Genomic DNA, 13026 nt, shown 5'->3' with positions numbered 1-13026 from the left:
CCAACCTAACTTTTATGTTCTCTCTCTCTAAAACCCCAAAACAAAACTTGCACAAAATCTATATGTGAAAATCAAGACAAACAGGCAAAAGACAAATTAAGAACAAAAATGACAAACAAAATGTAATAAAAAGTCCACAAAAATACAAGAGATCATCTTCTGTTGGCCAACTACTTTTAGACTTAGGGCCTGCTCTGGAGTGTGGTTGATGTACCTAAGTTACACTTCATTGGGGAATGACTTTCCCTTTCCCTCCAGGTACTAACTGCAGATAAATTCTTGGTTAAAGGCAGAAGACTGTGTCCACTTCCATTTCTCAGTGCTAGGACCCCACCCACCTGGCTTGAACCCGCACATGCATTAATATGTGCATCAGTTGTGGTGTCTGGAAGACACTGTTTCCTTAGTCATCCATCACCCATAGTTCTAACAATCTTTTCACTTCCTCTACCAAGTCTGGAGAAGGGTTTAAGGAAGACAACTCATTCAGGACTGAGTACTCCAAAGTCTCTCACTCTATATACTGTCTAGTTGTGGGTCTCTGTGCTAACTTCCATCTGTTACAAAAAGAACCTTCTCTGATGTGGGTTAGTCACATGAGGAACATATATAAAAGAAAACATGCAATACTTGTCTTTTGGGATCTAGGTTACCTTCACTCAGGATGATTTTTTTTCTAGATCAATACATTTACTGACAAGTTTTATTTTTCTTACCAGCTGAATAATACTTCATGTGTAACTATAACACATTTTTATTACCCATTCAATGAATATGGATGAGCAAGTATCTCTATACTAAAATATACTCAAAATCCTTATGTGCCCAAAAGTGGTATAACTAGATCTTAAGATAGATCTTTTCTTAGCTTCCTGAGGAACCCCCATACCCATTTCTATAGTGACTGTTCCTGTCTGCACTCTCACCAACAATGGATAAGGTAAATATTCCTCTTTCCTTAGTCTCCAGTATGGGCTATCTTCCCCAGCCCCCCCTCCTTAATTAATCTTGGCCATTCTGACTAGGATATGAGCAAAATCTCAAAAAAGTTTTAATTTGCATTTCCCTGATGGCTAAAGTTGTTGAACACTTCTTTGTGTTTCTTAGGCATTTGTGTTTCACCTTTTGAGAACTCTGTATAGATCTACATCCCATTTATAATTGGGTTTTATGTTTTTGTGTTTTTAGTTTGTCATATACACTAGATATTAACCCTCTGTCAAATATATTACTCTGTAGCCTGATCCTTTGTTCAAATTATGCTGTTCTTACTATACAGCTTTTCATGAGGTCCTGTTTACTGATTGTTGGTCTTAATGCCTATGCTATTGGTGTCCTATTCAGAAAGAAAGTCCTTTTCTGTGCCATTGTGTTCCAAGAATATTCCCCATTTTCTCTTCTATTAGATTCAGGGTATCTGGCTTCATGCTGAGGTCCTTGAACCATTTGTAGCTCAGACTTGTACAGAATCAAATAAATATGGTTCTATTTGAATTCTTCTACATGCAGCCATCTACTCTGACCAGCACCATTTGTTGAATATGCTTCTCCAGCGTGTAATTTTGGATTCTGTCAAAAATCAGGTATGTGAAATTATGACTGGGTCTTCAGTTCCACTGATCAACTCATTTTAATGCTAACGCCATGCTGTTTTAATTACTATGGCTCTATAACAGACATTGAAATCTGGATGGTATTGTAATACCTCCAGCAGTTGTTTTATTGTTCAGGATTATTTCGGCTATCCAGCTTGTTTTTGTTTCCACATAAAGTTGAAGATTTGTTTCTCAATTTCAGTGAAGAACTATCTTGGAATTTTATTAGAGAATACATTGAATTTATAGACTGCTTTTGGTACAATGGCCATTTTCACAATACAATATTTTTTTCATTTTTGCAATATTAATCCTACCAATCCATGAGCATGGTTGATGGTCTCTCTTCAATACCTTAAAATTTTTTGTTATTCAATTCTTTTATTTGCTTGGTTAGAGTTATCCCAAGATTTTTTTATTTGTTTGATTGTTGTTTTTGAAACAGGATCCCTCTGGGTAGCTCTGGGCTGTCCTTGAACTCAGAGATCCAACCTGCTCTGCCTCCCAAGTACTGGGATTAAAGACACACGCCATCACTGCCTGACCAAGTTCCTAGATCTTAAAGTCAATAAATACATAGCTGACATACAACTACTTCAAAAAATATATATAAAGAAAAAGATTTAAGAAATAGTTTATTAAAACACTGGAAAAAAGACAGATGAACTAAATAAATGAAAAGACATCCCAGGTTCAGGGATTGGAATGCCTAGATGTTAAGACTTTAGAATTAAGTCAAAATTACAGATCCAATGATATGAATAAAATCTGACCTGCCTTTGGGTAAAACTGGTAACTTATCCCAAATCAATGAAACATTTTACTAAAACAATTCTGGCAACAAAGTTGGAGAAATCACAATTGACGATCCAAATACATTACAACCCACAGAGATGACAATACTAAGGTGCTAGTATGCAACAAATGCAGATGAGTAGAGCGGAGAAAACTCTCTTGGAACAAATCTCCACACCTTCATCAATTAAGCTTACACCCATGAAGGCCAGAAGGGGGTGTCATATACCATGGAGTTGAGTTGCAAACTATATGCCTTTGCAAGCATATGCTCTTACCTGCTGAGCCAGCTCTCCAGAACCCTGTCCAAAAAACACTTTTAACAAATGGTTCCAGAATTTGAAACCTTGGATTAAACAATGGGTGGTATATATAGGTATCTGTGAGGGTTTCTGAGACAAGGTATAGATAACCAGATAGAAGTCTGGGGGAGGGGAGGATGACTACAATGACAGAATGATCATTGTAGTACCACAAAGCTGACTTAATCTGACCACTTAACCTGGAAGCTCCAGAAAGCCTCACACAGGGGTGCCTTTACCCCATCACCCCTTGTATTGCCATCTCCTCAAATCCTCTTCTCCCCACGTTTACTGCCAGTATCTCTGTTGACTCCTCTATCAAAACTCACCTGAATAACCTCACTAGTCAGCCAGTCTTCTGTCTTTCAAGATGCAGATCTGGTTATACACTCTCCTAACACCTCTAGGCAGTACTGCTCTTGAGAGTATATGAAGCTCTATGCCAAGCTGCCTCTAGCTCTTCCTTGCCCTGCACTACCCAGCATTCCATATTGCTTCCTCATGCTACTTCTGCTGAGAGAGAACCTGAAAATCTTTGGAGACCACCTGTGTGAAGGCTATCTGTAGTTCTCAGATTAAGTGATTAAACTAAGAAATCAACTTCTAGGACTGGAGAGATAGTTTGGTGGTTAAGATCGTTTGTTGCTTTTGAAGAGGACCCAGGTTCAATTCCCAACATCCACATGGTGGTTCCCAACCATTTGTTTAACTACAGTTACAGCTAAACACCCCCAACTCTTCCGGCACACAGTGCACAGACAAACATATAGGCAAAATATCCATACACATAAAATAATAAAACTTTACAAAACAGAAAACTTCTTTCTACTCTGCCCCTGTCTAGACTGTTCCTTTTAGATACAATTTCTTCTCCTAGGCTTTGAGTTCAGAGGGAGAAAGATTTTAATTTACTGACATTCACAAACCCAGCCATAATAAATCTTCAAGTATCTGTTATATAGTTAGAATGAAGAGGAAAAAAAAAATCAGACGTGGATAGAAATGCAAACCCTCCCCAGCCTCCACTCTTTTATAACTCTACACATCCCTAAATTACATGTTGGGATCACTGAGATTATTTTCAATGTATTTTCTCCACATGAGCCTACTACTCTCTGCTAGGAAGGGTTACACCTAGGTGGGGGGTAAGATAATATCCAAAAGGAAATGGCTGCTGATCCTAGAACCCAGAAATTCAACTTCATGGCCAGCTTCCTTTCTTGAATCTGCATATAACAGTCCTATTATTTGGCTTTGTTTTCCACTATAGATCTTTTTAGCTATCTGGTGAAACTTATAAACATCTTCAGAAGTGCTTTAAAGCACACTAAATAAAACACACAAGACTACAAAGAAAAGCAACTATAGTTAAGTACAGATTAATACACTTGCTTCCTTATTAAAACATTAAGATGAAGTAAGGAACATAAGCAGCCATCAGGATGAGCAAATGAATTTTAATACATCTGTAACAATATAAGTTAATGGAAATGAAAATATTTGTGATTTCTTTTACAGTTGTAAATGGCTGTAGTTTGATCATCTTTATAATGAGAAATATGCTGTTCATAGACATTCCTGAACATAGATTTCCCAGTGAGGTCTACTCACCTTTATAATTCTTTCTTGAATTCTGACTTAATGAACAGAAACATCAAGGAAGAATGCCCATGAACAAGGAATGTCTATTGGAAAAGGCTAATTCATGTTTTTCGAGATAGGGTTTCTTTGTGCAACAGTCCTGGCTCTTCTGGAACTCACTTTGTAGACCAGGATTTCTTGAACTCAGAAATCCACCTGCCTCTGTCTCCCGAGTGCGGGGATTAAAGGCGTGAGCTACCACCACCTGGCCTTACTTTCCTTTTTAACATTTTGACTTACTTTTCTACATTAGATTGAACATCTAGACTTCAGTTGTTTGCATGTATGGCTGAGGCTGTAAAAGGAAGAAAAGTGGTGATTCTCCATTATCCCTACACTAAGCTACAGTGAAATGCTGAAAGACCAAACCAGGGTCAGGAATCCATGGGCACCCCTTATAGTGAGATCTCATACCACCATAACCTTGGAAAGTTCTTTGAGAAACACATATATAATTTATGTTTTATTATATATATACTTATTTATATATGAGTATATAATTTATGACAATTGGCTGATTTATGTTGTCATCTTAAAAAAAGAATGATCTATTCTATAAAAGAATAGTTAAAAGCATGCTATTGATAATGAAGATGATCAATTATTTTATGGCAATTACCAATTTAAACACTGTGACACATAAAAGCACATACCTGTAATAATTCCAGAGTCATGGGAATATTCTTAAGCTCTTTCAGCAAATCCAATGCGCCAGCCTATAAAAAAAGATTCATCTTGAATTCCCATGACAGTAAATTAAGCACTAGCCAATTAACAATTTACAATGGCTCTTCTGCTTACATAAGTACAAAGATGTATATACATATATGTATATACATACATACATCATCTTACAATGGAGATTAAAACATGGAGGTTCATAACATCTGCTTTCTGAGTTACAGCTAGCACTTGTGAAGTCATTTTGAATTGTATTTTCAACACTATTTGTTCAAATGTGTCTTCTGAGAAGAAATGTAAAATTTCTTACTATAATGAAAAACATACCTAAGACTTCCATGAGAATTATCTACATGAGGGAAAAGCCAGACTGAGAAAATGGAGTCCTTCTAGTTCTTACTATGAGCAGGGCAAGAAGGGAAAGGTATTGCTTTCCGAGAATTTGTATGAGTTCTTTGCATTTCAATGTCCATATCTAATAGTCTGTCATAAGAACACTGCCATCCACCTGGTTCTTACAGAATAGTAAAGAGCAATTTCTGAAAGAAAATTTAGAATTTACATCTATATTATGTTCCTAAGACTATCTACTGCCAATTACTACATGGAGTCAAAACTCTACATGATGCTAAAGAGGCAACAAAACCCTTGAAGGGGGTGGGGGGGACACGACATTAATTCTGACATTAAAGAGGAATAGAGGGGCAACAGTGTCACCTATAGCTTTTGGCCAACCCCTCACACACAACTTTTTTTTTTTTTTTTTTTTTTTTGGTGAGACAGGGTTCTCTGTCTGGTGGCTTGAAATTCTCTATGTAAACCAGGTTGGCCTCAAGCTCAAGAGATCCACCTGACTGCAGAGATTAAAGGCATGTGCCACCATGCTGGGCACACTGGTAGTCATTTAATTTCATCCTACCTAAAACAGTCACTTAATCACTTCATTAATACTCTACATTTCCACAGCGTGTGTACATACACACACACACAGAGGAAGGTATTTTTCCATGTGTGGGGGTTTCCTTGTGTGTGTCAGAGCACTGACAGGTCTGAGATGAGGTACCTTACATCAGTCCCTCCCCACTTATATATTCAGGCAAAACCTCTTGCTCAACTCACTGGTTCAGCTTGCTCCAGGGACTGCCTGCACCTTCTGCACTGGGATCACAAAGCAGCTGGCAAACCCAACTCCCATCTTTTATGTGGGCTCTTGGAAAAAGAATTCCATTCTCTGTGCTTTACTCAATACCTCTGCTCAAAACCAACCAACCAAACAAAAACTTAAGTTAGGGTACATTTTCTTTTAACTCCATTTTTTCCTGCTTATTGGAAAAAAATCCTTTTAGCTATGTACAGTAGTGCACACCTTTATTCTCAGCACTCAGGATGCTATGGCAAATGGATTTCTAAGAGGCCAGCTTGACATACATAGAGTTCTAGACCAGCTAGGTCTATGCAGTGATATACTGTTAAATAGCAGCAAAATCAAAGTTTTTGTTTTTGTTTTGTTTTGTTTTGTTTTTTTTTTGGTTTTGCAAGACAGGGTTTCTCTGTAGCTTTGGAGGCTGTCCTGAAACTCACTCTGTAGACCAGGCTGGCCTGGAACTCAAAGAGATCCGCCTGCCTCTGCCTCGTGAGTGCTGGGATTGAAGGCGTGCACCACCAACACCCAGCCACGGATTTTTTATTTCTATCATACATTGCCTCTTATATACATAAAATGGAAAATATGAATAAGACAAATCAGATAAAGAGTTATCAAAGTACTTCATATTCAGAACCAGGCATTTATAAATCACTTTTTCACTCAGATCTGATAATGTCTCTACAGAGGGTTAGGTATGGCGGCACATAATTTGAATGCTAGAACCCAGGAAGTAGGCAGGCAGTTCTGTGCCATCCCAGACCTGCCAAGAATTCATAGTAAGCCCCAGTCTCAAACAAACAAACAAACAAACAAACAAACAAAACAAGAACAAAAAAAAAGTTGGATCAAGAAGACTAGTAATGGGGTGATGATGCTGGTAGTGTGGTAACATGTGTCTGTAATCCCAACACTGGAGACTGAGGAAAGAGCGTAACAAGTTTAATGTCAGGCTGGATCTGCAACATGGAGAACCGTATTTTACTTCTACTCTTTCTATAGCTATTTACTTCCTCAGGGCCCAAGGGTATTCCAATGTACCTCTATTTTCTTTCAAGTTTATGATATTGAGTCTGCATGCATGCCACAGTGCACCTGTAGAAATCAGAGGACCACTTTCAAGAGTTGGTTCATGCTGTTAGGCCATCTCACCAGCCCTCTCCACAAGTTTTGACATTCTGCTGTGAAAGTACATAGTACACTACAAAGAGTCAACTATATATGTAACTCATGCTGCCTTCCAAACTCTTAAAACATGAAAAGACGGCCCCTTACAAATCAATGAAAACACAGCATACCTTGGAACAATAAAAATCCCATACAAAAGCGCATGCTATAGAAAGAAGGACTTGCATTAAAATTTTTAATGAAATTAAGTGTTTAATATTTTTTATACGTGCATGGGTATTTTAGCTGCACGTGCGTCTGAGCACTACATGCACACCCAGTGCCTTTGGAGGCTAAAAGAGCACATTGGATACCTTGGCACTGCAGTCACAGCCAGATATTACCCACCATCTGGAGTACCAAGAATCAATCTTGGGTCCTCTGAAAGAGCAGCTAGTGCTCTTAAATGGAGCATCTCTCCAGCCTTTTGCACTGTTATTAAAAAAACAAAAGATTTCCAGTCATGATTATTTAAAGTCATCCAACCTCAGACCTGATCTTCCAGAATAAAATGGTATCAACATCTCTTCTGGAAACAATAAAAGCATTTAACTTAATCACAAACTTGAAAGAAAACACAAGAAAAATGATGAAAAAGGTTATTATAAAGGATCTTAACAATTTTTGGCTTACAGATCTTTTATGTTAAAATTCTGTATACTTCATATTTAGAGTCAACTACATACAGTGAAACATTGTTAGAGAACATTGGTCTGAAGTTGAACATTAAAAAAATCTAGGGGCTGGAGAGAAGGCTCGGGGGTTAAGAGCACTTGCTGCTCTTGCAGAGGACTCAGGGTTGGTTCTCGGGACTCAGGAGGCTTATAAGCACCTGCATCCCAGTTCCAGGGCACCGAACATTCTGGTTTTCACGGGCACCCTTGTGCACGTGGTACACATACATACATACATACACATATATGTAAAATAAATGAGTAAGTATATTTTAAAGAATTTCTACAGCACTTTTTTTCAGTACAAATGAGATCCAATCATTTGTGTGCATACACCCCATCTCTCCCCAAATCAAAAACTTTCAAAACTAAAAAGTCTTAAGAAATTCATTTGGCAGCAAAGGCTAGTTTCAACAGATGTAAAGCTAATGGTTTCTACATACCTCATTTAATTTTTTTTCCTCACTTAAATGGTAAGAGTACTGCACTCACTGTATTTATTAGAAAAATGCTAATGTCTGGTTACTAGGAGCTACCCAAATTCCTTCTAGGGGTATCACATAATACAGGATGTGGTGTCATATCTTGTCAATCTGAAAAATTCTGGAATTCTCAATAGTCCAGAGGCTTTTATCAGATGGTAGATCTATCTGTATTCTCTATTTATGATAGCATTTTTCTTCTAGCCACATCTCCATGGACTTTCTGATTCACTTCAGAATAAATATCAATAAGAAGTTAACAAATCAAACTTATAGGTAGTTCTTAAAAAGCTGTACCTCTTCTAAGGCACACACGCCATGTCACATGTAAAGCTAATTTTTAAAAGAAACACATCAGTAATACAGCACATGATTTAAGTCATTTCCCAAGTAGAGGCAACGGATTTACTTTATCTTGACTTTCTGTGTCTACTCAGTCCTCTGGAAAGAATAGGTTTAGGAGACCAAAGCTATGACAGGAAGAAAATGCTATGTGATTCAGGGAATGCAGCAAATATGCTTGTTCTCGACAACTACATGTGTTTCAATCAGTTAAGATTGAGTACATCACTGGATGTTCTCTACAAGGTAAACTAAGATGAACTGTACCAAACTAGCAAAAAGCATGATTATATCCTCAGTGACAACTTAACTTTGGGAGTTACTGTGCACCAGGTATTGTGTTAAATACTTCACAGATATGTATATGAGTGTGTCTGTACATATTTATGTGTTGTGCCTGCAGAGGCCAGAAGAGAATGTTGATCTTCTGGGATTGGAGTTACAGTTAATTGTAAACCCCCGAAAGTGGGAGATGGGAACCAAACCCAGGTTCCTCTGCAAGAACACTAAGTTCTCTTAACAGCTGAGTCATCTCTTCAGCTCTTCAACAGATACTCTTAATGCCATATAATAAGCTCCATTCTGTGTGAGCAAACAGCAGTAAACAAGAAAACAATCCCTTAGGATTTCAGAGAATTGTATTTTATTTTGATGTTGGAGATTGAACCCAGAGCCTCATACATGCTAACCTAGTACTCTACTATATCAAGCTGCATATCCAGTCCCAGGGATTGAAACAAAACAAACAACAAAAACCTCTACAGTTTGTGATCAAGCACAACTATGTTTTCCATTCCTCTGGTCCACCGACAGTTGTGCTTTCTGAACTCACTACCAAACAAAAGCAGCATTCTATCCCTTCCCAGTTATCTCCCTCTTAGCATCAAGTCCATTGCAGCATCTTCTACAGATAATGATGCAAGAGAAAGAAACATCTGACTCTTAACTTCCAAAGCTGCATTGAAGTTCACAGAAATGACTGAAAAATAAACTGTAACCATTACACTATTTTATTACATTTTTAGCGCTCCTATCTGTTAACAGAAGTGCTTTTACAAAATACAGTATTCAAATGTGCAGGCAGTGTAATTTATATAAAACTACAAGATTCAAACGTCTTCTTCTCCACATGCAAAAAGAAGAGGTACTGGGGACTTAGAGTTAGGAACATGTGCTGCATTTCCCCCTGCCCCAGATTCAAATCCATACTCTTGTTTCCTAATTTTAAAAGTCCTTTCAAGCGTCTCACATACTGAAGAGAATAACATAGCTCCTAAGAGGTAGATGAAATGGTCAAGTACACGAGTACTAAACACCCCACACAAGAGACGGCTGGGGGTGGGGTGGGGTGAGGGTTAAAGGCCTCCAAAACAGATCACACAGACACCCAGTAAATATGGAAAAGATGTCCAGAGCACTTCACTAAAGACTGAGATTTAAAGGACAAATATCAGCAAGTATTGGAACAATATGGTGAGATCAAAACAGTCAAGCACTACTGATGGCAGTGTAAAATGCTATGAGCCACTTTGTGGGAGGAAAAAAATTACTTTTTTTTGACAGTTTCTCAAATGGTTAGGTAGGTGTGGGGTATAGCTTAATGATATTGTTTGCCTAGGGGTCCAGACCCAGGATTAAAAAGAAAAGTTCCACATAGGCACTGCATGGCTAAATTCTACTTCTAGGTATATACCTAACAGAAATGAAAACATGCCAACACAAACAGACATAAGAATATCTTAACAATAGTTTTATAGTCTGGAGTGGAAACAGCCTCGATGTGCATCAAAAGAGGAACCCAAATGTGATATATGTGCCAGTACAATGAAATACTATTCTGCAACAGAAAAGAATGAAATATTAACAAGATATGATACAGACTGGACTGTAAAATATATAGTAAGCTGAGCATAGTGGTACGTGTCTACAGTCCCAACCAGCTACTCAAGATCCTGAAAAAAGAAATAGAATTCTTAACTAATCCATACAACACATTGAGACCCTGTCTAAAAACAAAACAAACTGCAAAGCATTACATTAAGCGAAAGAAGCTAGTTATGAGATGTCACATAAGATTTCATTGATAAGAAATTTGCAGGTGTACATAGTAATTCCAAGGTTGTTTTACATTTCCAAATTCTCCTTTATAGAATGGGAGTACTAACCTAACAAAACTATCTGAGTAATAAAAAGAGGTGAGACTGATAATTACTGGATTTAGAGGAATATGTGGCTTGGAGTACCAGCTCAATAACTGGTAGCTGTTTTAAATTAAGTGACATCTACTGTACAGCTTTATTAAAATGAAATGATATAAAAATAACTTAAAAGTAGCTGCTATCACAGTTCACTCCTGTAGTCCCATTTATGAGGAGACTGAATCAGGAGAATCACATGAACCCAGGATTTCCAGCTCAGCCTGGGCTACATAGCAAGACCCCATCTTTAAAACAAAACAAACATGCAGAGGAGGGGGTGGGAGGATGGGCATGGTTATGGCCCAGGACTTTAATCCCAGCACTCAGGAGGCAGAGGCAAGCAATCTCTTGAGTTTGAGGTCACCCTGGTCTACAGAGTGAGTTCCAGGACAGCCAGGGCTACACAGAGAAACCCTCAAGTTGTCCTCTGACTTATGCACACGCAAATATAAATGTTAATGTTTTTAAATTTTAGAATACATGAAGAGTTGCCATTCTGACCTTTCTCTTTATTTCATCAGCCTGCTTGAACTTCAGAGGGCAGGGAAATGAAAGAAAAAGCAATGAAAAGAACCAGCGTTATCTTTCCTTTTTTTATGGCAAACTGTCATACTGGTTAAGGTTGTGTATTTACTATCAGAAAAGAGAGAGACTCGAGAATTACTGGAAGTTTATCCTGTTTATCCTGATGGATCAGGGAAATTACCAGTTAATAACTCCCCCCCCCCCCCCAGAGCTTCCAGTGTGACAAACTGGGGACCTCCAGGCAGAGAGAAAAGTTTCCCAATTTAATCCAAAAAATAAAAATGCTCAACGTATCCTATAACCAAAACTCATGTCTTGCAGCAAGGAACGAAATAGCTAATACCTAGAATAGAAAACAAACAGGAAATACTTTGAGAAGACCAAAATTGCAAATGCAGATTAACAGGGCATGAAATTAAATGCTGGGCAACGCACCTACTGAAGAAAAAGAGGAACAGGGGGTGTCTGAAGTCTTAGTTATTTGGTATTAACACTAATTCCTAAGCTGGCAGTGAGCGGGAAATCAGCCAGCTCCTGGCTCAGCCCAAACTACACAGCACTTGAGCAGAAGCACTCCGCCCCGCGCTCCTGACTTAGCAAATGGGTAGACCATGCACTCACAACGGTGTTCTAGTTACAAAAGAATTCTGCAGAGGTTTGTAGCTCTAAAGCGCTGCACAAATGTAAGCAGCCCTTTACGGTTCTCATTTAGTAAATGGGAACAAGCTGTTTCTAGTACGTCGATAAAGAAAATGTGCTGGGTACGGAGGAAGCTGGCCGAGAGTGGCTCACACACACACACGGGCGACGTCCTCGGCCCGCCACTACCTCAGTCCCGTAACCCGCCTACCAGCAGCCCGCTGGAGAGTGCGGTTGTTAGCCAGGGCTGTCCCGCATCGCACCCAGGCCTACTCGCTGAGAGGCGGCGGATTCTGGGTCTAATTACGAGGCGGGTCCGCGGCAGAGCACACACTTTACCGCCCGTCTCAAACCAGCCGCGGCAGCCAGTAAGGCCGTCCTAAGGTAAGCGCGGCGGCCGCCGCACGTTCTCTCCACCGGAGAGGGGCTCTGATCCCGGGCTCACTGCGGACGTTGCCTGCACCGACGCTGAAACCCGGAGGGCGCGCGGCGCGGCGCGGCCCGGCCCGGCCCTGACTGGCTCCGCGTGAGCCGGTGTCGCGGTCTCGGCCGCGGCCTGCCCGGGGCCCGCCCGCTCACCGCGTTCTTCTTCTGCACCATCTTGTCCATCTTCTTGGCAATGCGAATCACCTCGTCCTCCATGGCTCCGTAAGGCTTCCGCTCGCCCGGCCACAGCGGACGGGAAGCGCGAGAAGCAGCGCGGACGCTCGACAAGCCGTGAAGCAGACGGCCTAGGCCTTCCTCACCAAGCGCCCCGCCCCCTAGGCCGTGCCAGTCGAGCGCCGCACGCGCCACGTAGGCGCTATCAATCGATCGCGGAGGACTGGGGAGCCGCACGATT

The 13026-nt window shown here is 39.9% G+C and overlaps 1 protein-coding gene across 3 annotated transcripts in view; it reads right to left on the bottom strand.

Annotated features, from left to right (window-relative positions):
- Positions 1-12945, bottom strand: part of Tcea1 (transcription elongation factor A1) — a 33758-nt gene extending 20813 nt beyond the window's left edge. For 2 of the 3 annotated variants that reach the window (XM_005085929.4, XM_013125127.3), the window contains exons 1-2: positions 12765-12945; positions 4987-5049 (exon numbers count right to left, since the gene is read on the bottom strand). In XM_005085929.4, coding sequence (XP_005085986.1) covers positions 4987-5049; positions 12765-12827 — 126 coding nt within the window. In that variant the 5' untranslated portion in view covers positions 12828-12945. Of the gene's footprint in view, positions 1-4986; positions 5050-7456; positions 7529-12764 lie in introns of those variants that run through there. The other variant, XM_040741513.1, reaches the window with a different exon arrangement.
- Between the last annotated feature and the right edge of the window lie 81 nt (positions 12946-13026).

This window comes from Mesocricetus auratus, unplaced genomic scaffold, assembly GCF_017639785.1.
Source record: "Mesocricetus auratus isolate SY011 unplaced genomic scaffold, BCM_Maur_2.0 Super-Scaffold_6730, whole genome shotgun sequence".
Lineage (NCBI taxonomy): Eukaryota > Metazoa > Chordata > Mammalia > Rodentia > Cricetidae > Mesocricetus > Mesocricetus auratus.
This window is presented reverse-complemented; position numbering and strand designations above follow the sequence as displayed.